The following is a 27,121-nucleotide window of genomic DNA, read 5'->3' on the forward strand; positions in this document are numbered from 1 at the left end:
ATCTAAAGAACAAAATAAACAAATGAAACAAAACAAACTCATAGATAAGGAGAACATTTTGATGGTTGCCAGATGGGAAGTGAGGTTGGGGGTGAGTGTAAAAGGGGAAGGAAATAAGAAGTACAAATGGTTGTTACATAGTAGTTATGGGATGTATGGTATACCTTAAGCAATATTGTCAGTAATATTGTAATTACTATGTATGGTGTTAAATGGGTACTAGATTTATCGGGTGTTAGATGGGAGTACAGGGTGAAAAAGGTGAAGGGATTAATAAGTACAAATTGGTAGTTACATAGTAGTCATGAGGATGTAAACTAAAGCTTAGAGAATATAGTTAATAATGTGTTAATAACCATGTATAGTGCCAGGTGGGTACTAGATTCGTCAGGGGGATCATGTCTTAAATTATATAAATGTCTAACCACTATGCTGTACACCTGAAATTAATATAAAATAATACTGAATGTCAATTGTAATTGAAAAAATTTTAAAAGAGGGAAAAAAGGTAAAGCGTAATAAGAGGTCCAAATTTCCAGGTATAAAACAAGTCATAGGGATGTAATGTACAGCCTGGGGAATATAGTCACTAATATTATGATAGCGTGGTACGGTGTCAGATGGTTGCTGGACTTACAACGATCACTTCTTTAGGTATATATGTGTAAATTTTGAATAATTATGCAGTACCCCTGAAACTAATATGATATTGTGTTAGCTATATCTTAATAAAAATCTTTTTAAAGTAATAATAATATTGTTATATGTTTATAGGGTGACAGATGATTATCAGAATTAGTGGGGTGATCACATTGTTAAGGTAATAGAAGTGTTGAATCACTGTTGTTGTACACCTGAAACTAATATAACCAATATAAGATTGTATACCACCTATAGTTAAATAAAATAATAAATTTAAAAAATAAGTAGAAAGAGTACACTCTAAAATAATGATAAAAAATATAGCGTAGTAAATAAATATACCAGTAACATAGTCATTTATTATCATTAGCAAGTAGTGTATACTGCATATAATTGTGTTGTGCTTTTATACGTCTGGTAGGGCGATAGATTTGTTTACACCAGCATCACCATAAACACTTGAGTGATGCATTGAGCTATGATAGGACAACAGCTACAATGTCCCCAGGTGACAGAAAATTTTCAGTTCCATTATAATCTCATGGGACCAACATAGTGTAGAGGTGTGACAATTAAGTTCGCGAACTTGTGGCAACGATGTTGGTAACCTTTTTTGATATCAGAGGAATTATTCATTATGAAAAATGAATAATTCTTTGTACCAAGTAGACAAACATATAACCGAGTTTACTATTTGGAAGTGCTGAAAAGGCTGCGTGAAAAAGTTAGACAAAATGACCTGAACTTTTCGCCAACCGTTCATGGCTCTTGCATCACGACAATGCACCAGCTCACATGGCACTGTCTGTGAGGGATTTTTCAGGCAGTAAACAAATAACTGTGTTGGAACACCCTCCCTACTCACCTGATCTGGCCCCCAATGACTTCTTTCTTTACCCAAAGATAAAGGAAATATTGAAAGGAAGACATTTTGATGACATTCAGGACATCAAGGGTAATACGACGAGAGCTCTGATGACCATTCCAGAAAAAGAGTTCCAAAATTGCTTTGAAGGGTGGACAAGGCACTGGCGTTAGTGCATAGCTTCCCAAGGGGAGTCCTTCGAAGGAGACCATAGTGATATTCAGCAATGAGGTATGTAGCACTTTTTCTAGGATGAGTTCGCAAACTTAATTGTCAGACCCCGTATTTGGTCCATCATTGAAACATTGTTATGTATAGCATGTGAGTACTTTTTCCTCATGAATTTCTGAGGATAGCAGCTTTGAGCCAAATATTTAACTGGATATGATTCTAATGAACACACTGGATCATTAAGTTTTAAAAAAAGATGGTCAAGTTCATTTTATAACTTAATTAGGTAGTGGAAAGAATATTATGTTTGGAATCAGATAGACCTTGATTTTAGTCTTATCACTTAATTGTGACCTTGATCCAGTTAACTTTTCTAATGCTCAGTTTTCCCATCTTAAAGTAGGGATAATAGAGAGAAATCTCGGGAGAAATTGCCTAGAGAATGAAGGAGGGGGAATGAATATGAGAAGAAAAATAATGAGTTTAGTTTTGATCAAACCGAGATTGTAGTGCTGCAGGACAATTTAGATATTCAAAGTTTGATTGACTGCTTTCAGAGTAGAGATTTTTTTTTTTTTTTTTTTTTTTTTTTTTTTTTTAGTTTATTGAGACCATATTGTAAATAGCACTTTATAAAGATGTTATTTCAACTGGATTATCCATGAAGAAGGATGGGTTTCTCACAAGATTTTGTGAACGCTGTTCCCTGCTGCTCTCCTTGTGTCTCTTTTCACAGTGTGCTCCTGGAACTAATAACACATTGTATTAGCTATATCTTAATAAAAATCTTCTAAATATCTTTAAAAATAATAATATTGTTATCTGTTTATAGGGTGACAGATGATTATCAGAATTAGTGGGGTGATCACATTGTAAGGTGTAGAAACGTTGAATCACTATATTGTACACCTGAAACTAATATAACCTCATAGGATGTCTTCTCAGCAAGACTGCCTCCCACCTCTGCGCACGTGCCCCTCTAGTGACTATGTCACCACTTGGCCACCACCCACCTGTATAAACCCTTCAGCGGCTCTCCATGGCTTACCGGAAAACCTTGCCGTCACTCAGCTGGTCAGTCAACTAAATAATGATCTATCTGGCCCACACATTCTGCCTCATTTTTTCTCCTTTCATTCAAAATCAAGTCACATCTTTGTACTTCGATTCTCAGCTCCTGAATCTCATTAAATCATTGTGTATCCGTGACATTAAACTAAAGCCACGGTGAAGAGTGATTAGCAACTTCATGAAAAGTGTCTTTTAACTTACCTTTCCGTTCCAAAGGGAAATTCTCCCCTCCCCTTGGTTGTTGTCCATTGAAATGAAAGTGTGATTGAATTCCCATTTCACACAAAATTGAAATCAAGTTAGAAGGTATTATTTTGCAAGTAGTCTTGAGACTGGAAGTGTAGAGAGAAAGACTTGTAACTGAGATATAAACTAGAGTTCCATGTGGTCTAGTCTAGTACAGCGTATCTTTTGAAGATGCACAGAGGTCAGGTTGTATTCAGGCTCTCATGGAAATGCAAGGGGTAGAGAAGTGCATTTTTATTGTGTTGCAAACATCTTCAGTAACCTTTCTCCGTTGTTGCTTCTCTCGGCGTCCTCCATACCCATGGCAACTAACTGCTGCCCTCCCAGCCACCCTGCAGTTCACTATTTCCCACCCTCCACCCTCCATGATCTCTCAGAACTTTGCAGGCAACTCCTCCACATAAGGTAGGCCCTTTTGTCCCTTCTTTTCTGGGTCTGTCGTCCCCACTTCTTAGTCTGAATTTCTGAATTTCTGTTTCTACCTGCTCAGAAGGCTGGAGGGCCCAGAAGCTCCGTTCTACCTTGCAAGAAAAAGAATCGAATTCCCAGGAAAATAGTTTTCTCACTTTGAACTTTCTAATGAGAAATCTTTGTAGAGGACTTTCTATAAATTCTCTATCTCTGTATAAGACACATTTACAAATACGCCATTTGGGTCTTTTTGTTGTTACAGATTAATGTGTAAATTATAAAATTATATAGGCATAATATACACACACACACACTCATATATTTAAAGATACTTACTTTGCTAATTATTTTGTTTTACCTTGTATTGTAGGTTTTTCCCCCTGTAATTCATATAGTACACATACCAAGCTTCTGATGTAATATAATGAATGCTTTAAAAATGCGGTTGATCAATTTACTGAGTGTTGATCTCAGTGTTATAATTTTAGGGAAAAGTTTTTTTCTATTTTCTTTTGTATCCTTAGAAAAGAAACACAAAGTAATCAGTTTAGACTTTATGCCAGATTGTGCCCAAATAAATTTCTATAGACAATGGATTTTTCCATATTACTGCATAAAAGTTTTGTAGTTTCATTTTAGTTGCCTCTTTAGATGGTCATCTGAAAATGATTATGTATTTAATGAATCTAAGTGTTTATTCTCAAGGGTCACAGAAAAAATATCTGTCAGAAACGCTACAGTAAATGCATTTTTCATAATGTAAATAAGATAAAAATGTAGCCTTCACTTTTTAATACAGTACGCTGGACTTCAAACTGAAACATATTTCAGAACTGGATTGTGTTCAGAAGGGGTCATTTTCTTCTATTGAAGTTTCATGCGTTTCTGTTATGTTTCCAGATTTGAGCTTCTTATTATTAATACAAAGGCAAAATGGTTTCTTCAGGAACTTGGGAAATAATAAACAGCGTCAGTTAGAGAGCACTTTGGCCTGGATTCGGTCCATGAACTTATGGATATGAAGCTGTTTAGTGTGCTTAAGATCTCAAGGATCCTTTCAAGGGAGAGTGTTTGGATTATATGCCCCATGATGTATTTGCCTGTTGCTAAGTTTGGTTTAAAGTAGTTGGGACAAAACTGTGAACAAATCCCTGAGAATCACAGAGCTGGAAAGAAGCTCCAAAGGTCCTCTTTCTTAGCCCCTGGATCCAAGGAGGAGAATTTGCACATGGTCCTAGACAAGCGGTTATTGATCTGGTTTTTATGACACGTCCAAGAGTGGGAGTCCTGATTGTGCCCAAGTGACTGAGAAGAAAGCACCCAACATTCTTGTTTTCCATCGTATTTTAAAACTTAAGAAATGTGAGCAGTGGTTGGGAGAGAGATTCAGTGGAGGGGGTTGCTTGTGACATTTCAAAGTCTGGAAGATTTTTCCATGTCCATTTCATTCTTATGTTTAGTTTAATTTTGTTGTTTTTATATCATAGTATTACTCTCCTAGCCTTTATCTGACTTACTTTATACCACAGGTTGTCAAACTAAGAATTCCATAGAGGGCAGGCAGCTAACGTGAAGGAAGCCAATGAGAGTAATACCATGTTTCCCTGAAAAGAAGACCTCACCAGAAAATAAGCCCGAGCATGATTTTCCAGGATGACATCCCCTGAACATAAGCCCTAATGCGTTTTTTGAAGCAAAATTTTATATAAGACCGGTCTTATTTTCGGAGAAACACAGTAGTGAATGGTGGCATGTGTGCCTGAACTGGGGAACTCTGATCCCAGGGGCCAAGAACAGTCAGATTAAACTGATTTTCTTAAAAAAGGAGGAGAAGAAAGAAAAGACAGTCCCGGCAAACCAAATGCTCTGCCGGCTGTATTTGGCCTTGGGCCGCTTGTTTGTCATCCTGATCCAATAACCAATATGCTCACAGGTGCTTACAGAAAGCTTTAAATGAAAATCCCAAGTGTATCAGTTACCACATACTCCACAGTTGCAGTTTTATTTTTCTGACAAAAGCATATCTTGGACACGTAGGTTGTTTTTAATCTAGATAGCCATCCCTTGGGTATTCCTTTCCCCCAAAAAATAGTTAATGATTTGATTTAGGTCAGCTAAGGTTAACTATATAACCTCCTTTATTTTTCTATCTGGAATTACAATTAGATCAATACGTCATACTCGTGAGTCTGTACCGGATCGTAGGACGATCTTGCCAGGAGATGCTTCTAGAAGGGACCATGTCTACACCGGGAGAACTAAACTCAGATGCCTATAAGCAGGCCTGCCATGTTCACACGTCAGAGGGACACGTTTGACAGCAGCCCACATGAACGCCCAGGCACTGTGCAGCCCTGGGAGTGGGGGGAGCGCTGGCATTCACATGGCTGCACCGTGATTGACACTCTGCTGCTGTGCAGTGAGGCAGCCCTGCCCTCGAGTCTAGGCAGGGAACACACGCTTGGGAAGCAGCGGGTGTGAGACTATAGGGAGTGGTGGGGATTACAGCCGCCTGCAGGACAGATGTCCCACAGAGCCACTCACATTTAAGTAGGTTTAAACATTCCTGGAGGCGAGTCACTGCCAGCTTGAGACTGCTGGTCTAAACCAAGGTACAAAAGATATTTTTTTTCAGATCACTCTAGAAACTTTACATTAGGTAGGACTCTCTTGGTTACACATAGCAGAATCCTAACTCGCAGAAAAGAAAGGGTTTCTTGGCTCACATAACTGGCTCAATTCAGAGAATTGAAGGGAGTGCTGTAAAAAGCAGTCTTCGCTACTCCAACTAGGGAGCTGACACAGCCAAGATTCCTTCTCTACCATCTGACCTTTGCTGGGCCCTACTTCCTTGTGCAGTAGGGCAGGGGCCTGGCCTCTGGCAACCACGGTTCAAGGACCCCAGCGAAAAGAGAGCTTTTTCTTCTCAAAAGCTATACAGGAGGGATGGTTACGTGCTCTGCATGAGGCATTGTCATCAGCCTCTTGGAACAGTATGGTAGTTGTTACAGATGAGGCAGGGATAGGAGGGACTGTGACAGAAAGAGGTGGTGTGATTGGCCAGGACTGAGTCGTGTGCCCTGTACACCTGCCTGTTCCGTATGAGCTTGAAGATTATGTGTGTGTGTGTGTGTGCATGTGTGCATGTGTACGGGTATCTTACCAGAAGAAGCGGGACTAAAAGCTTGCTGGGCAGAAAAATACAGCTCTCCAAGTGTGCTGCCCTCTCAAGTTCCTCAGAAGGTAGGTCCCCCCAACTTTTTTTGCTCCCTCCTTTTCCTTTAGCAAAGGGAATGCCCCATGTGGGGACAGAGTCCCAAAGAGCAGTTTTCAGGCTCTCGACCTCATGTGGAAAGGTGCTGGCTCGGGTAGTAGATGGGCATCAGCTGTGGCTAGTTGGCCGTCAGCTGTAACCAGTTAGCCATTAGCCACTGATATAACTGCCGTGGCTACGCTAGGGGTGGGTTGGCTGGCAGGCAGGCAGGCAGGCAGGCAGAGAGGCGGACAGCAGATTGTGGATCGTGTGGCTCCTGCTTCCTGTGTCTCCACCCCAGCCACCAGGGAGAATATAGTGGTGTGACTCCCCTATCCATGGCTCCATTGCTGTTCCTTTTTGGCCTCACCATGTCCTGAGTTCTTGTGCGGCGATCAGGAGCTGAGACCCTGCATGACACCCCACGACCAAAATTTGCTGGAAATTTTATAAATTGCATGCTCATTTGGCTTAACAGGTGGAAAGATTAATTTTATAGATAGCAAAACTGAATTGTGTTAACTGTGTTCATTATGCATTGTTACTGTTTTTGGTTCAAATTTCTCTTAAAAATTTAGGCTGCTGAATTATTCACTCAAAAATATTCTGAAAGTGAAACAATTAAGAGTCTACTTGCCATCAGTTTTATCTCTATATCTGAGTCTGTTTCTGTTTGGTTTGCTCACTTATTCTGTTCTTTAGATTCCACATATTAGATCATATGGTATTTATCTTTCTCAGTCTGACTTATTTCACTTAGCATAATATTCTCTAAGTCCATCCATGTTGCTTCATATGGTAAGATTTCATTCTTCTTTATAGAAGAGTTCGGGGATGGGGGAGAAGGTGAAAGGATTAGAAAGTACAAATTGGTAGTCACAAAAAAGTCATTGGGATGTGAAATACAGTGTGGGGAATATAATCAATAATGTTGTAAAGATCATATACGCTGCCAGATGGCACTGGACTTATCAGGGGACCACTTCATCGACTGTGTAGATGCCTGACCACTGAGCTGTACACCTCAAGCTCAAGTAGAATAATATTGAATGTCAACTATAATTTTATATATATGTGTATAGTCACGGGATGTAAAGTACAGCACAGGGAATAGAGTCTGTGGTATTGTACCAGCTATATATGGTGTCAGAGGGGTGGCAGACTTGAGAGGGTTATCACTTTGTGAGGGGTAAGTGTCTAATCATTACGTGGTTTTGTACACCTGAAACTAACATAAAAAAAAAAAGTCTTCTTACCACATTCTCTGTGAAAGACAGTTTCGTCTGTACCGAAGAGCTGCTTGAGGCTGCTTATGAGGGACTTTATTCTAGGAAGAGGGTTGCAGTGGACAGAAATGAACTGTTCTGAGAATAAAAAACAGATCAAAATAAGTGAATTTCAGCTACTCGGGCTCATAGAGCTGTGTAAAAGGCAAGCTGGAGTAACAGAGGAACTATATGTTTAAAATAGGGGCCTTAATTTTGATAATTCTGTTCCAGATTAGTCTTGTTGACATTAAGCAAAGATTTTCAGTGAAGTTAAACATAAATATAATCTCTATTAGCTTAAAAATTCTGCTCTTAGTACTAATTGTTTGGTTTGTGTTTTCTGAGTCAACTAATTTGTTTCGTTCCAATAAACAGTTTTATAAAATATGAATATGTATTTTCCTGGGATTCTCGATTTTTCTAAGACTAAACTGCATGGTCTTTTAAGGTACCACCTCACCTGCCCCTTCTTCCTCAAAAATGAAGGCAGCCCCACCAGGATTCTCTGATTCCATCCACTCCCGAATCTAACAACTGTTTAAGCAGAGTACAAATATTTGCTTTTCAGAAATACCTTAGAAAGGATTCTTCTGTTGGACAAAAAGTAGTTAGAAGACCTCTCATGACATCAATTATAAAATCCATGACCCTATTGCTTTGTTGTTATTGTTTTCAACTGTGCAATGTTTTCAAATTTTCAGGACTATAGTATTGGTTCAGTTCAGTGAACTAAATTATCATCACAAAAATAATTTTCTGTTGATTACTTTGATTTAGACATTGTATAAGGAGATTCTTAAAGCCTTCTTATCTGGGTAAACAAAATGAAGTCTCACTTTATGCAGATACTTCTAAATAGCCTTCTTCTACTTGGGGTCTAGTAAAACAAATAAAAAGTAATAAAAGTGAAAAACGAAATGTGAATGGTTTGTATTTTTCTAGCATGTAAATGTGATGTGTGTGGAGTAATACTTCAATTTATTATTGCCAAGAGGGTAGAAGCTTTACTTTTGTTTTATTCATGAGAATATTAAAAGATAAGATATGACAAAATATCTTAGCTTTATAATTTAAATTTGTAGAGAAAATGTATTTTGCAAAAGGAAGGAGAGGATTTCTACACTGGAGATTTCATCTGATCATCAACTCTGGGTTTATGAAGCATTGATTTATTTGCGTATCAGGACTGTCTCTACCTGCAATGAATTAGACAGAAGCCTGCATTATTGATTTTAGGAAGTTCAGAAATATTTCTCACCCGTATGTCCATCTTGTTTATTGCTGAAGTTCATCATTAGTTTTCATACCTTTTTTAAGTTACTATTCCGTCTTTCCATCTTTTTAAAATACTACTGCTGAGATGTTAAAACACATCTAGTTACTAACAACTTAGAATAGATTCTTTACTATTTTACTGTTATAACAGCTTCTTTGAGATATTATTTCTATGCCAAAAATTCACTTTAAAATGTACAATTTAGTAGTTCTTAGTATAAATGTACAATTATCAATCACCATTATCTAATTTTAGAACATTTTCATCACCCCCAAAAGAAGCCCCATTCCATATTCATTAGCAATATTCCCCATTCTTCCTTACTCCCAGCATCTGGTACCACTAATCTACTTTCTGTCTCTGTGAATTTGCTTATACTAGACATTTCATGTAAATGAAATCATACAATATGTGACCTTTTGTGATTGTCTTCTTTCACTTAACAATATTTTCAAGGGTTATCCATATTGGTAGCATGTATCAGAACTTTATTCCTTTTCATGGGCAATTAATAACCCATGGTATGGATATGACACATTTGATTCATCCACTCATCAGTTGATGGACATTTGGGTTATTTTCACTTTTGAACCATTAAGAATAATGCTACTATGAACATTCATTATAAATTTTTGTGTGGACACATGTTTCCATTCTGCTGGACATGTCCTAGGAATGGAATTGCTGAGTCATATGGTAATTCTCTGTTTACATTTTGAGGAACCACAAAGCAACTGCACCATTTTACATCCCTGCCAGCAATGTATAAGCTCCACATCCTCACCAACCCTTGCAATTGTCTGTCTTTTTTTTTTAACCATCCTAGTTAGTATGAAGTGGTATCTCATTGTGGTTTTAATTTGCATTTTCCTAATGACTAATGATGTTGAACATTTTTTCACGTGCTATTGGCCATCTCTGTTTCTTCATTAGAGAACTGTTATCCCATTCCTTTGTCCACTTTTTAATTATTTGTCTCTTTATCATTGAGTTATAAGAGTTCCTTATATTTTATGGATTTTGGATATTATGACAAATTTCTTGTCAGATACATAATTTTCAAGCCTTTTCTTCCATTTTGTGAATTGTCTTTTCACTTTCTTGATGTGTCCTTTGAAACACAAAGATTTTTAATTTTGATTACATCCAGTTTATTTTTTTTTCCCCTTTGGCTGTTGTACTTTTAATGTTATATCTAAGGAACCATTGCAAAATCCAAGTTCATGAAGATTTACTCCTACATTTTCTTTTAATAGGTTTTTTTGTTGTGTTTTGTTTTTACTTTTAGCTATTGTGTTAGAATTATTATCCACTTTAAGTTAATTTTTTGTACATAGTATGAGGTAGAGGTCCTGCTTTATTCTTTTGCATGTATATATCCAATTGTATTAGCATCATTTGTTAAAAGGACTGTTATTTCCTTGATTGGATGATATTGGTACCCGTATCAAAAATCATAATGGTAAGGGTCTATTCTGGACTCTCAATTTTTCGCATTGATCCATACGTCTGTCCTTGTGCCATCATCCCACCCTCCTGATTAATTTAATTTTGTAGTAGGTTTTGAATTGGGAAATGTGAGTTCTCCCTTTTGTTCCTTTTCAGGATTGTTTTGGCTATTCTGGGTCCCTTGAATTCCCATATAAATTTTAGGAGAAGCTGGTCCATTTCTGCAAAGAAGCCAGCTCAGATTTTGATAAGGATTGTATGAGTATGTATATCACTTTTCTGTTCATTTTAACAACATTAAGTTTTGTACTCTGCAACCTTACTGAACTTGTTTCTTACTTCTCATAGTTCCATAGTGGATTCTTGGGGATTTCCTATATACAAGATCATGCCATCTGCAAATAGAGAATTCTATATCTGCAAAAATTATCTTTCAAAAATGATGGAGAAATTAAGATATTCCCAGATGAACAAAAAATGAGAGAATTTGTCACTAGCATACTAGCCAGTGCATTTACGCAAGAAAGTGAAAGAAAAAAACATCTATATTGGAAGGGAAGAAGTAACAGTATCAATGAACAATATGAAAACAAAATTAAAATGTAAATTTTAGGAGAAGCTTGTCAATTTCTGCAAAAAAAAAGATATTCAAACTAGTCTTTCTTTCAGCATTTTGAATATATTATTCCGTTGCCTTCTGCCTTTTCTGGTTCCTGAGGAGAATCTACTGTTGATCTGATTCAGGATTCCTCATATGTGATCAGTCACTTCTTTCTTGCTACTTTCAATATTTTCTTTGTCTTTATATAGTTTGATTATGATGTGTCTAGGTTTGGATATTTTTGAGTTTGTCCTACTTGGAATTTATTGAACTTCTTGGATATGTAGATTGATGTTTTTCATCTAATTTGGGAAGTTTTTGGCCATTATTTTTTTTTTAAATAGTCTCTTCCCTCTCTACCTGGGACTCCCATTTTGCATATGTTGGTCTCAAATCATTTCTGTTCCTCAGACTAGATATTGTCAATTGACCTATCTGGAAGTTCATTGATTCTTTCCTCTACCAACTCCAATTTGCTGTTGTGGTAAATTTTTTGTTTTGGTTATTTTACTTTTCAACTGTAGAATTTCCATTTGGTTCTTTTACAATTCCTATTTGTATTGATATTTTCTTTTCTAGGAGTCATCATTCTCATGATTTCCTTTAATTTTTTTAAACGTGCATTGCTTTTGTCCTTTGAACATATATATAATAGATAACTTAAACTTTTTATATAGTAAGCCAAAATCTGAGGTTCCTCAATGACTGTTTCTATTAAACATTTTATTTTCTTTGTATGGGAAATACTTTTCTGTTGCTTTGTTTCTCATAATTTGTTGTTGTTGTTGTTGTTGTTGTTGTTGGAAAACTGGGCATTTTAAGTAGTGTGATATGACAGTTTTGGAAATCAGATTCCAGCCCTTCCCAGGGTTTGTTGTTGTTTGTTATTGTTGTTGCTGCTGCTGTTTGTTTGTTAAGTGAATTTTCTGGACTAACTCTGTAAAGTATGTATTCTTCAATGTATGCAGCTTCTGAAGTCCCTGCTCTGGTGACTTAGTGCTCAGCTAATGACTGGACAGAAATTTTTTAAAATGCCTTAAACAAATCAGTTTCCAGCGCTTTGATGAAGGGCTCTCTGGGTGTGCCGGGGACACTCCTTCGATGCTCTAGGAATGTATAGCTCTGCTTTAGGCTTCACTTCCTGCTTGTGTAGAGCCTCGCAGCCAGAGGTGAGCTAGAAGGACCTTCTCAGTCTCTCCTGTATGTGCAAAAAGCCTACATGTGTATGTGGCCTTCGAGACTCCCAGGAATATTTCATACCTTTCCAAAGCCTCTTCTAGACATTGCAATTCACTGATTTCTATTGTTAGATTTATTCATCCTTTGTTTGCCTTCCTGGTATTGCAGCCTAAGGCAACTATGATATAAAACACTCACTATGATTTTTTTTCAAAAGGAAGAAAACCCCAACACCCTGGGGATAGGGCTGTTTGTACTGTTTGTAGTGATATTGGAGTCTGTGAAACAAAGATGAGAACTGCGAGCGGAGCTGTTCCTGGGAGCTTCCAGACAGGTCAGAGAAGTACAATTGTTTGGGCTTTTGGGGGTGCTCCAGACATGTACTGCCCCCTCCAGTAGTTGCTAGTCTCCAGGTGTTTACAGTTACTGTGGTTGCAAAGCTGTTGTTTTTCAAGTCTAGAATGGAGCTGGGATGAAGGCATTGGGAATGGTCAAGTTAAAATACCGCAAAGCTCACTATTCTGACTGAGATTCAGCCATTTTCCTTGAGTGAGCCCGCTTTGGATTGCTGTGAGCCTTTGGATAATTTCCAGGGATCTGAAAAAGTTGATTTCGACAGTTTTCCCGCTGTCATCATTGTTCTTGTGGAGGAGTGAATTTGCAAAGGTCTTTAACCCACCATTTATCTTTCTTTATTTGTGTTAATATCTTCCTTTAGGACAAATGAGACTAGAAGTTGCCCAGTGTCCAATGGAGAGGGCGTAATTGGGATAAGGGGCTCTAGAGAAATGAAATCGGAGACAAGTTTTGCCCAATTTACATTAATTATTTATTACATTACAGGAATAAATAAGTAGCCATAGAATATATATAGGTGTTCTACATAACCTTTTTATTTTACGCAGCTTTCTATGAAGTTTTACCATCTGGTTTTCTATCCCACAACAGATATGGGGAAAAAGGACGCACGCTAGAGGCATGTACACTAGGACACCTGGCAATGAGAAAGAAGATTTAAGTATAATAAGTAGACATAACAATCAGCAAGTGCCAATGTAGCACCCTACAGTACTCACTTTTCATAGGCTGTAGCTAAGTCAAGATGAAAACGCTAATTTGTGCTCTGTATTCTTTGTTTTCAACACGCAGAACGCCTCATGTATTTTAGAAAATTTTCTATAAAAAAAAATGCAACAATATGGATGGACCTTGAAAGCATTATGTAACTGGATTAAGTCAGACAGGGACAATCAAATACTGTATGTTCTCACTTATATGTGAAATCTGAAAAACCCAACTCATGGTATTTCCATGAGTTAGACTAAAATGGTGGTTGCCAGGGGCTACGGGTAGGGAAAATTGGGAGATGTTGGTCAAAGGGTACACATTTCCAGTTACAAGATGAATAAGTGTACAACGTGGTGATTATAGTTGTTAGCAATACTGCATTATATATATGAAAGTTAAGGGAGTAGATCGTAAATGTTATCACCACAAAAGAAATGGTAATTATGTGAGGTGATGGATATGGTAACTAATACTATTGTGGTAATCATTTCACAATATATGTGCATATCAAATCATCACATTGGAAACCTCAAACTTGCATATGTTATAGATCAATTATTTCTGAGTAAAGATATAAAAAAGAAAAAAGACATGTAAAAACCAAGGAAAATTTAATAAGGTTTGTAAGAATATGTCAATATGGGTTCCTTAGTCGTGAGGAATGTACAATGCTGATGTAAAATATTAGCAGTAGGGGAAACTAAGGGTGTGGTGCACATGGACTCTCTGTACTGTATTTGCAACTTTTTTGTCCATGTAAAACCATTCTAAAATGAAAATTTTATCCTAGTTTTAAAATAAGATAATTAAGGTGCCTGGACCCCATTGTAATCACAGGTGTTTTTTCGAGAAAACCATCAATGCGCTGATGCTCCTGGATACAAAAGTAAATCTGCTATATACTCAACATGTATAAATATTTGTACTGGTGTCTTTTCAATAGTGGTGAATGTGGTCGCTGTCATAATATGAGCTATTCAGTACAAATACAGTTAGCCGTTTTGATACTAAAAGTGTGCCGTTCCTTTCTGCAGTGTCCTGGCAGGTTACAATGGTACCATCTTTGCATATGGGCAAACAGGCAGTGGTAAGACGTTCACCATCACCGGTGGGGCAGAGCGCTACAGTGACAGAGGCATTATCCCAAGGACACTGTCATACATCTTTGAGCAATTACAAAAGGTATGCAACTGTGAGTTCATTTTGTATTTGATATACTCAGCAGAAATGTACTGTGGGCAAACAAATTATTGTGGCATTGTATTATACTGTATCTAAGTGAGGAAGCATTATTGTGTAATAACTCTGTCCTTTACATTTAAGAGAAGTTCGGGATTTTGCTGAAAAGGGGAAATTAAGAAGGTGCTTCTCATTAAAGGGCTGCTGTTTCAGCAAAGGCTCAAAGGCAGTTCCTTCCGATACACGATGGAGGTTAAAAGAACACATAACATATTTTACCAACTAATATCTTACATTCCTCACTAAGAAACAGAAGAATGTCCTTTTGCCAAACAGACCTTTGTTTAGCTGCTAAAGCACTGAATAGGATAAATATTGTGCTTCTTCCTTTATCACACTTTTGATAGAAGCGCAGAGGAATTTACCAGAGTGAAAATCCTATTGCAATTAATATTATCATAAAGTTGAATTCCCTGTCTATATTATATGCATCATTTATTGTGTGGCTCCAAGTGCCCGTTCCTTTATCCGTATTTAATACAACACATCATACAACTAACGATGTAGGTATCCTTATCCCCCTTTTATAGTTGGGAAAACTGAGTCTCAGATTAAATAACTTTCTCTGGGTCCTTGTGTGTAACTGATCTGGAGTTCCATCCAGGTCTGTGTGATGCCGAACTCTGTGCTTTTTACCACTACATGCATTGCCTCTGTGTCCCAGACTGGCTTTGTTTTGTTGGTTGTATTTAAACAAATTCTCTACAATGAGTCACTTCTCTGGGTTTCGGTTCTTCCCTCCATGAAAGCAGGAGTTGAATTGTACTAGAAGATCTCCAGCATCCCTGCTAGTTTCCAACAATTGCTCGGTTGTACTAATTCTGTATAACAAATTTCCTAACTAGGTCAGTGTAACACTCATTCCAAAATTTCTCGACTCTATGCTGTTTGCATTTTCAGTTGCAAAGATGAGAAGAAATTGCTGAGATCTGCATAATTCTAATTTCCATCCATAAAGTAGCAATTACCCATTAGTTCAGCTCATCTCTCACTAGCTCAAACATTCCAACTCTGCATGCCAGAAAATGTGGAAGAGAAAGGGTTGAGTATAGTTTGTTGGATCCAAATCCCTTCTTTTCATTTACTCATTTATTTCTGACATTAGCTGTTTTATTCCCCAGATTTCACAAACTGGGAATAGAATTTCTAATAGTTTTTGTTGCTGTGGCCTACTGTGGTGGCCTGTTTTCTTGAAATTGGTGCAGGCTGACCTGCTTCTGAGCAAGTGTGCCACTGCATGTGGCCTTGGGGCAGTTATATATATATACTTAAGGTCTCAGGCTTGTGGCGTTGCTGTGAGAGCCGAGCATTCTGTACTTAAAGGTATTGACCAGTTCCCGGCACATCGTGGATGCTTAGTCCATGACACTTATTACTACAGCTGTTGATATTCATATACAACAGGTCCTTGAATAATGTTGTTTGTTCAACAGCTTCATTATAACATTGATGAGATGCCATGAGAACTGAACTCTTGTTTACATCAATTAATTATGGTAAAAATTGGTTTTATATGCCGTTTCATTTAAAGTTGCAGAACCTATCAACAATGTTAGGTGAGGACTTACTGTACTATATATACATATGGACAAATGATCCCTGACCAATTTCAAAGAACACTTTGAAACTCAGAACAAATGAAGCCAATTCCCCTGATTAAGTTAAACAGAAAAAACAAATCCTTTCTTAATAGAAAATATATTTGCCTCTTTTTAAATTTTGTCTGTGGTTACCAAAATCCCTGTCTAAAAACCCAAATGGCTCTCCCAAATACCTGCTATCTGTTGGGTTTATTATTTTATATCTGTTTGTCAGTGACATTATTCTAAACCCCAATTCATTCTGAATGATCCTAAATAACTTCCTGGGTTTGAGAGAGCCCAACAGATCAATTTACAGGCAGGACAACTTTGTAAATTTCCACCATGGGTCACAATGCATTCATTATAATCAAACTGAACTGTGGCAAGACCAATCAGTAGCAGCTTAAAGTGCATGATAAAGTTTGTCCACATTGCACAGCTGAAAAATGCAGACAGGTACTCAGATGTCCCCGGCTGATTGCTTTAGAGGGCCACGTGGAGCTCTCTAGAATTCTTAAAGGAAACATTTGACTTATGCAAAGTATTTGTTTCAAGATAAACTAAGGGCCAGTATATTACTGGGTCCTTAAGTGCCTGTGAGTGTGGTAGGAGCATGTTTTCAATGATTTTAAAAGAAGAAAAATTGAGTCCATCTATTTTAGAAATCACTGCTCATTATTTTTTAGTATTGTGAAGTTCAAACTTGTTTTGGGGCAGGAGAAAAGTCTGTCTGCAGCAAACATGTGTGTTACATTACAGTCTGGCAAGTCTAAACACTAAGGGTAATAAGGAAAGGTAGCTGGCCACATAGCTCGGTGAATTTTAAGTATGTGTTCCAATAAAAGCCCAGAAAATGCAGAAGCCAGAGGAGCCCAAGGCCTCGTCCCACTCATCTCAGGGCAGCGGGCCTGACATTTTCCTGACTTTTTATGATCTCTTCTAATTTCTGGAAGAAGAGAGTTTCTCCACTGCAGTTGGACATCCACGTTAGCTGTTCATGTTGCTTTTCTTTTCTTTTCATGTTCACATACTGAATTCTCCATCTGAAGGCTTTTAGAAATAATAAAAACAACAGCAATGATAAACAGCAGCAACAGCAACAATTTATTGGTGCCTATTACAGGCCACACATTTTTGGTAGGATTTTTTTAAATACAGAACCCTATTTCTCTTGCACAACAGCTCTGCAAGATAAGGGTTATTATCCTCATTCTTATGGTTAAACAACTGAGGATAAGGGTGCAAATGGCAGATCCAGTATTCAAACCCAGTTTTTTCTCTTACGCTAAGATGAGCTCAGAGCTGTGTGCTAAAACCTCAACCTGTAACCTATGGAGTATTTCAGGTATGTTCAGATAAGTTTTAGAAATATGTTGTTTTAAACAGGATCTCAGGATCCTGTTTGCCATCGTCTTAATGTGCTCTGAGAATCTTCCAGAGAGGAGCAGTATACACGTGTTAACCATGGAACATTTTTTTCCATGAGTTTTTGCAGGAATAGTTTAGGAAACACTGGACGAGACTAAAGGCCACACAGAGTCTGCCTAGTGTTTATACTCTTTGATACCTGTACTGAGCCAAACTTCCACCCAAAGGATTGTGTTGAAATGGTGCCTTTACTAAACCAGGAGACTAATGTAACTGATGGGTCACGTGCAGGTTAGCAGCCAGAGGCACCCACATCAGTAAGGTTCCCAGCATTTAGTTGGGAGAAATTTTATTTGTAGAGGTTCAGTCCATGCTGTCACCTTCACAGACACCGAACATGAAATTTCAGCTGAAGCTTAAGCGTTTCACTATAGTTGTATGCTGGCTCCCAGTTGCATTAGTTGTTCATTGTTTCAATGAAAGGGTGGTATCTCTATTTGGATAGTTTGAGGCATTTCAGGAACAGAGAATCATATTAGTTGTAAACTGAAGAACACGTAGGAATTCATTTTCCAGCTTCCTCACTATATTGGGGGTGCAAACTGAGGCCTGGCATGGTAGGGGCCCCTAGCTAGTAGGACTAGAATTCTAGCTTTGGAGTCTCAGGCCGCTGTTTTCTCCCCTGTCTCTGTGACTTGGTTCTCTCTCTCTCCTTGAATAACACCTGTTAAGTGGATTGTCTTGGATATGGATGAAAATCAATCAGGAGGTCGTCTTAAGCAAATCCTCTCTGACTATCCACTCTGACAACCTACCAACCTTCTTGCCACAGACACAAATACATTCTTCTCTTATGAGAAGCAGGATGATATGTACAGAAGTGAAAGCATTTATATTTTGGGAGGAACAAGAAGAAGGTGCTGTCGATATTTTGTATTGAAAATTGAATTTGGAATTTTCTCAAGAGCTGAAAAAATTCCCTGTTTTATTCCACCCCAGTTGGGATGGGTCCTTTCTGTCGTTTCTCAGAACTGAAACTGGGACCAGTCCCCTTGACTTTTATCCTAATTTCATCGATGCCTGTGTCACTGCTTTTTGGCAGTGAGCCATAGAAAATACCTCTCTCTACTCAGTAGCTAAATATCCCTGAATTGCCACTTGGGCCAGGATAAATACCCAACAAGTCTTTATCCTGGTATAGGCCAGGAACTGGTCATGTCCATTCTTACAGTTACCCAGTTGATCTAAACTATGTCTGTCCCCTGGAATTCACTTTCCATTATGTAGTTATTGTCTGTCATCTGTTTGTATCATTAGAAAATTTGAATATTAAAAAGCTAAAAAAGAATTATGATCAAAGATGGAAACTCTTTGCTACTGAAGTTTTTAAACCAAAGTAACACTTTCATGTTTGTTTGGTGCTTTTTTTTTAATGAATAGACTCTTCATAGAATGTAAGGTTTTCTCAGTAACTTTTTTTTTTTGTCTGAAAGTGAAACATAGTGTTACACAGTTCTGCAACCAAGTCAGCTCATTGTACGTGTATATTGACTTTTATGTATAACATGGAACCAATACAGAATAACAGACTAACATTGCTTGTAATCATGGGTATTAGTTATTGAAAAAAAAAAGCTTCATGCATATGGTTACTGGCAACTTGAAAGTGTCACGAACTGAAAATGTAAACCATACAAAGTGAAAGAGAAAAGGAGAGAAATTGTGAGGAAACTACCGGGATAAGTGTGCTCATCTTCCTCTAAACTGAATCGTTATTTATAGCCATTAAATAATGTCTTTCCCCTTTTCCAATCAGGACACCAGCAAAATATACACAACGCACATTTCCTACTTGGAAATCTACAATGAATGTGGTTATGATCTGTTGGATCCAAGGCATGAAGCGTCCAGTTTGGAAGATTTGCCGTGAGTAGCGAAACAACAAAGAATGGGGGGAAAATTGCTTTCAGATGTTCCCTTCAATTGTTTTCTTTGAAACTTTGCATGTTTCTGGTCTCCATTGTAATTAACAAATGCTGGTTAACAGAATCTTTTCGTAATATAATGGATATCTGTTCAGTAGTGATAGAAACTGAAATTGCTTAAAACTTGTTTCTTGGGGAAATCTCTTTTGGAGTTGGTACAAGACAGTGCAGAGAATGTTCTTGGAGATTGGGTGCTGAGAGCACTGATGGGATATGACAGTACTACTTTATTCTTGCCACATGAAACCCTTTTACTCCTCTAATTGTGGCCTTTCTCTGAAGAAGGTATTCAAATTAGGGCTCAGCAGCAATAAGAGAATCTGAAAGAGGGAAAATAAAACTTTAGGTTTTTCCCCCAAATCCTTCCCTGCTATTATTAAGACTAACAGTGACAATCATTTGGTCAAGATTGGCCCTGATTGTTTTGTGACCGAACTATAAATAGTCTTCAGAGTTATCTAATAATGGAATAAGTTACCCTGCCAGCATTTATATAACATTACTCACTGCTTGTTTGAATGTCTGCCTGAATTAGTCATATGTTAATTGGTAGCAATTCATATACTTTGTCCAGACATCTTCATATATCAGAAGATGCTAGACCCAAGAAAACATTTTAATACTCTACTTACTAAATATTCTAAAACTATTAAAAGTATATATCAATCCTCCACCAAAAAGAACAACAACCAATTGTTTACTTTGTAAAGGAAATAAGGAGAAATAATAAAGAAAATAAGTTATATTCTTTACACCACCTTTATATGCATTCTTCTAGGAATGTTGAATGAATGTTTTTACATATCATCTCTTTTATACTTACAATATTCATTAGAGGAAGTTAGGAAAGGGGATTATTATTGATACTCTAAGTATTTGTATAACAGTTAAGAGAAAAGAAAACGTACTGACTTTGTAGAAGAACTTGGCCTTAAAGAAACTGTTGGAATTACATTCATAAAAGTAAAACTTTCCTCAGGAAGGCTAGGAACCAACATTAAAGACATGAAGGTGTGGGCGGAAAGTCCGGTGCTGAGGAGCCATGTGAAGTAAAAGCCGAGAGGCCAATAGAAGGCAGCTTTTGAGGGACTTACACAACAGGCTTTGTTGTGAAATTGATCTCCATTCCGACAGGTGTCTTAACTAGTTTTCTAGCTCCATTTGGACCTGTGTAGCTTGAGGCGAAATCTTGCTTAAAGTTGCCATTAACAAGTCCCATCTACACTGAAGAACTCGAAGCCTGCTTAACAATAATCCAGAAATGAAGGGGCTCGGTTATGAAGAACATGAAGGAGGGATAAATCTGAGAGAGACGCAAAAATAAATAAATAAATAAGGACGAAATTGATTAAGCTCAGTACCTTGAGTTGATTTTATTTGTAAAGAAGGCGAATCATAGTAAATCGGTGCTTTCCTCATTTTACTGATTGAGAAGAGTAAGCCCAGAAGGTATGACTTGCCCAGGGTTTCACAACTGATCGACTAATGGTAGCGCAAGGATTAAAAAATCTGAAACTCTCACTTTCATGACAAAGCAGCAGAAATAGCTTCAAGATTTTACTATGGGTCATAGAGAATTAAGGCGTGGTTGACGTGAAACGGAGATCTCCATGAGAAAATTGGACTGGGTGGTGGTAAGTTTCACACGTACAACGTTGCTGTCTGAGAACGCTGTGCTAGGTGTTTACATTTACAATAAATTCCTCAGAAGTAGGAAGTATGCCTTATTTGAGTTGGCAGTCTCTCTACTACCTAGGCCAAAGGAAGTCCTTAATATTTTTTTAAACTATCTGTGGAAGGAAAACTATGAAGTCGACTTTTCAAAGATGAGAGTATAATGGGAAACCAGCATAAGGTCTATGAATCTGAGTCTAGCTGACATCATTTGGCGCAGCCTAACTATGTGTCCCTTCCTTGTTTCAGGGAAGAACAAGGAATGAGAAAAGTCCATTGAACTCTAAGAGAGGTAGTGAAATGCAGACGAAAGAGCACTTGGTTAGAAGTCAGGAAATTTGGGTCTAGTCCCAACCCTGCAATGTTAGATAACTTCTTTTACTTTCCTGGGTTTCCCTTTGTCTGTAAAATGTGGGCACTGGATTATATAACATGTAATAACCTTCCAACCTCCGATGTCTAGAGTTCAAAGATTGGTGACCTCACAGGATAGGACTTATTTGGTGGCTCTTCTCCCCTTCAAAACAAATTAGAAATGTTTTAGGTATTTTCTATTGTCCTCTTAGAAAAGAGCCTGAAGTCTCTTCTTAAGAGCAAGGACAATACCTTAATTCACTTTATGCCTTTGCGTTCCCCAGCATGCCAGCATTTAGTAATGGTTCCTTTTTTTTCTTTTTTTTTTATTAGTTTCAGGTGCACAAAACAATGTAATAGTTAGACATTTATCATTTATATCCCTCACACAGTGATAACCCCCCTCCCCGCATCCACTATCCCTCTGACATCGCACACAGCCATTACATTTCCACTGTCTCTATTCCTAATGCTGTACTTTGCTTCTTGTAACCATATATATATATATAATTGTAGTTGACGTTCATTATTGTTCAGCTTCAGCTTCATGTGTACAGTGCAGTGGTCAGGCATCTACATCTTCCCTGAGATGGTCTCCCAAATGGGACAAGTGTCCATCGAATACCCTACAAAATCTTTACAACATTATTGATTACATTCCCCAAATTGACTTTCATTTCCCCGTGGCCATCTTGTGGTTACTGACTGCTTTCTAATCCCCCCACCTTCCCCCTAGTCCCCCCGCCCCTTAACGTTGGTCAGATCGTCTCTATAGATGGGGCTAGTTTTCTAACTTAAACTCCTGCTCTTTCTCTAGCTGCCTTGTCTTCCTGTTGGAGAAGGAGCTCACTGACTCAAGTCAGAAGTGACCCCAGTTAGAAGACAGGTGTTTTCAATGAACACACACACACACACACACGGTCTGGAAGATGTTCTTATTCTTACATTTTGGATTGTAGTTACATGACAAAAATCGCACTAAAATAAAAGTCATTAAGAAAGAAGATTCCCGTATCCCAGACCTATTGACTTCAAATATATTCAATAGTCTAATTAAAAGTCCAGAAAAACTCAAGAATTGCATAGTATTTTGGTGTGGGGATAATGTGATTTGACTGGTATTGAGTCTGTCAGTTTTCTGGGGATCTTAGAGGGTTTGCCTTTCGCTAAGATTATACAGTAATTCTTTATCATGGAATGTGAGTTTTGCTGTACCAGGTTCGGACTGACACTAGGCCCTCTGATTCTGATTTCACACTCTTGAACTGGAACAAGCTCTAACTCTGAAGTCTTATCTGTCTGGTTGATTGGTTTCATTGTTGTGTCATGAATGTCCCAAACACTCTGAATACCATCTAAAAATAGAAGGCAAAATGTCTGTTGACCTTGGTTCCCTCTTGCAGTCATCCATTTGAAGGACAATGGTAATATACACATATAATCCCTTCCATATTATTATACTTGGCTTAACCATGTAAAATCAAATTCAAGGTCATTTTCATATTGCACAATAACTGCCATCCTTGCCACTGAGTGACAGAGCTCCCCGCAAATCCCTGCTGGATGCTCTTGTCACATGCATTTCACCTGTTCTGTTTCTTTTCCTCTTACATTCTAATAAGTTCTACCTCTCTGTCAGTTGCAGTAGCATTTGCCTATAGATGTCCTAAGAACTTTCTATCTATGATGTCGGGGTACCAGACTAACGTCAATTGCTTCTTGCAAATGTTGCTACTCATTTGGTTATGAGTTTTGAGATACAATACCAAAAGTATGATATATGAAAGAAAAAATAGATAAGTTGAACTTCATTAAAAGTAAAAACTTCTGCCTTGCAAAAAACTCTGTTAAGAGAATGAAAACAACAAGCCAGAGACTGAGAGAAAATATTTACCAAGCGAGTATCTAATGAAGGACTTGTATGCAAAATATACGAAGAAATTGTAAAACTTAACAATAAGACAACAACCCAATTAAGAAATGAGCAAAAGATCAAACAGACACCTCAACAAAGAAGATATACAGGTGACAAATAAGCATATAAAAAGATCATCAACATCATCTGTCATTAGGGAGTTGCTCATTAAAACGAAAATATACCACAACACACCTATTAGAATGACTAGAATCCAAAACACTGGCAAATCCAATGCCAGCAGAAATGTAGAACAAGGACTTTCATTCATTGCTGTTCAGAGTACAAAATGCTACAGCCACTTTGGAAGACAATTTCTAGGTTCTTACAAACCAAACATAGTCTTACCATATGATCTAGCAATCATGTTCCTAGGTATTTAACCTAATGAGTTGAAAACTTAACATTAGAATTATAAATAACAGCAAAAAGTCAGTGGTTGCCAGTAGTTGAGGAGGGAAGGTGTAGAGGGATGAATAGGTGAAACACAGGGGATATTTTGGGGCAGTGAAACTATTCTATATGATACTGTAATGATGGATACAAAACTTTATGCATTTGTCAAAACCGATAGTTTTTGTTTTCCTAGCAAATCTATCAGTCATTGGAAAAAAAAAAAAAAAAGGCCAGTGGTACCCTCTATTTCCTTGTCATAAAATCCTATTAGTCTTGGAAAATGTGTTTGCTTTCTGGCACAGATGTCCTAGACTGACCTATATTTTTGTTGCCCCCACATGGAATCAGCCTTTCTCTAAGAAACCTTGGTGTTGTTGTTTTTTTCAACTTATTTAAATTAAAAAAAAAAACAATAGTTCACCCATTCCTCCCACCCCCACCTCGGGCAACTACCAATCTGTTCTCTATCTATGAGAATTTACAATACAGAGAGTGAACCCAATGTAAACTATGGACCTTTAATTAATAAAACAGTAACCAAAAGGAATGAATTATTGATACACTTAACAACTTGGATGAATTTCCAAGGAATTATGCTAAGTGAAAAAAAGCCAATCTTAAAAGGTTATATGCTGTGTGATTTCATTTATGTAGTATTCTTTCAATGGCAAAATTCTAGAAATAGATAACATTAGTGGTTTAAGAAGTTAGGGAGGGACATGGGAATGGTTGGTTATACAGGCCAACGAGGGATCCTTGGGGTGACGGATGATTCTGTATCGTGACGGTGGCTGTAGATACACAGAAGTACCCACTGTGTGACTATATTACATAGTACTAACCACCCGTGCACATACACGTGACTACAAGCAAAACTGGGACATCGGAATAGAGCAATAGATCGTATCAATACCAATGTCCTGGTTGTGATATTTTAATGCAGTTTTACAAGATGTTCCCCTTGGGAAGAACTGGGATGGGGCACATGGGATCTCTCTGCATTATTTCTCACAGCTGCAAGTGAACTGATAATTATCACAAAGTAAAAAGCTTAATTAAAAGTAATTGGCTGAAAACTCCAATTCAAAAATCTTTATGCACTCCTATGTTTATTGCAGCACTATACACAGTAGCCAAGACATGGAAACAACCAAAATGCCGATCTGTAGATGACTGGATTAAGAAACATTGGTACATTTATAGAATGGAGTATTACGCAGCCATAAAAAAGAAAGAAATCTTACCATTTGCAACAACATGGATGGACCTAGAGAACATTATGCTAAGTGAAATAAGTCAGACAGAGAAAGACAAATACCATATGATCTCACTTATATGCGGAATCTAAAGAAAAGAATAAGTGAATGAACTAATCAGAAACAGTTTTGGAGACATAGAGGAAAAACTGAGGGTTGCTAGATGGGTAGGAGGGTGGGGATAAGGGGGAAGGTGAGGGGATTAGAAAATAGTCGGTAACCACAAGATTGCCACGGGGTTTTGAAAATTAATTTGGGGAATGTAATCAATAATGTTGTAAAGATTTTGTAGGGTATCCGATGGACACTTGTCCCATTTGGGAGACCATCTCAGGGATGATGTAGATGCCTGATCACTGCACTGTACACCTGAAGCTGAAGCTGAACAATAATGAATGCCAACTATAATTTTATATATATATATATGTGTGTGTGTGTGTGTGTGTGTGTGTGTATGTATGTATATACGTATGAGAAGCGGAGTACAACATTAGGAATAGAGACAGTGGAAATGTAATGGCTCTGTGCGATGTCAGAGGGATAGTGGGTGGGGGAGGGGGGTTCACACAGTGTGAGGGATATAAATGATAAACATCTAAGTATTACTTTGTCTTGTGCACCTGAAACTAATTAGAAAAAAAAGTAATTGGCTGTATATTTAGATAGATGTATATATGTATATATACACATATGTGTATTACATCTATTCTGTATTTAGTCATTTAAATGAAAACAGAACTTCTATTTTTGAAAGCTCCTTATATCATATGCTATAAAAAGAATACAGTTGGACTCTAAGTGTGTCTCATGAAGTAAAACAGTATAACTGCTGATCTCAACCATAGGGAAAATAGTGACTTTAATGTAATTTTAGTATTCCTAAATAAGGAAACATATTCCATTTAAGGTTCCAAAGATCGTCATGGTTATTATTGTTAAAAAAAAGTCAGTAAACTTCAGCATCTAGTATTGAAATCTTAGTTGTGTTTTTTAAATGATTTGTCATTAAAGGGGGAATAAAGTTGACAGATGTTAATTTTAATTCACAGCATTTTTAATACTTATGAGATACAAAACACTGCTGAGTGCTGCAGGAGTTACACACACAAAAAAAAAAAAAAAAGAAAAGAAAGAAAGATTAATGCACAGCCTCTGCCCTCATGGCTTACACTAGTCATGTGGAATCATTCAGTCAATAAACATTTATTGAGATCCAACTCTGTTTCTCACACTGTGCTAGGCACTGAGTTTATGAATATAGTCCGTGCTTTCCTGGAACTCACAGAGTGGGTAAAACTAGTACAAAATAGCATAAGGTGGAATATGAAAAAACATCACAAGAGAGGCACAAAGAATGGCAAGTGCTTAAAGGAGAATGAAATCACATCAGGTCACGAGATCAGGAAGAGATTCATAGAGAGGATGACACATGAAATCACCCCTGAGGGGAGGAGCAGGGTTGGGGCAGTGGAATGTGGCATTGATGTGGAAACAAGGGTAGGAAAGTTGAAAAGTGTCATAAGGGAGTGTAGATAAGAACATTCAGACTGGAAAGACATGAATGCAAGGATTTGGCCAGCAAGGTGTAGCCCTTGAATATTTATTTAAGGACATAGTAGGATTGCAACTCCTTTTTAGGAAGAAAAACCAGTCAGCAGTGTGTAGGCCTGGAATGAAATAGATGGGAGTAAGAGAGACCCCGCAAAGGTATTAGAGCCGTGGTGTAAAAAGGAGGGGCAAAATTGGAAAACATCATAATCCAGTTGCTTAAAATTGAACTATGTATAAGAATCTCCTGGGATGGTTGTTAAAATGTAGATTCTTGGCCTTGACCTCCAGAAAATTCAAATG

General features: G+C 37.6%; 1 protein-coding gene across 1 annotated transcript in view; it reads left to right on the forward strand.

The window, feature by feature from the left end:
• Positions 1-27,121, forward strand: part of KIF6 (kinesin family member 6) — a 406,288-nt gene that overhangs the window by 65,341 nt on the left and 313,826 nt on the right. Inside the window, exons 4-5 of the mRNA XM_074332873.2 lie at positions 14,535-14,682; positions 19,507-19,616. Of these exons, the coding sequence (XP_074188974.2) occupies positions 14,535-14,682; positions 19,507-19,616 (258 nt within the window). The remainder of the gene's footprint in view (positions 1-14,534; positions 14,683-19,506; positions 19,617-27,121) is intronic.

The sequence above is a fragment of the Rhinolophus sinicus genome, chromosome 2, assembly GCF_057876585.1.
Source record: "Rhinolophus sinicus isolate RSI-liver-muscle chromosome 2, RSI-T2T, whole genome shotgun sequence".
Classification (NCBI taxonomy): domain Eukaryota; kingdom Metazoa; phylum Chordata; class Mammalia; order Chiroptera; family Rhinolophidae; genus Rhinolophus; species Rhinolophus sinicus.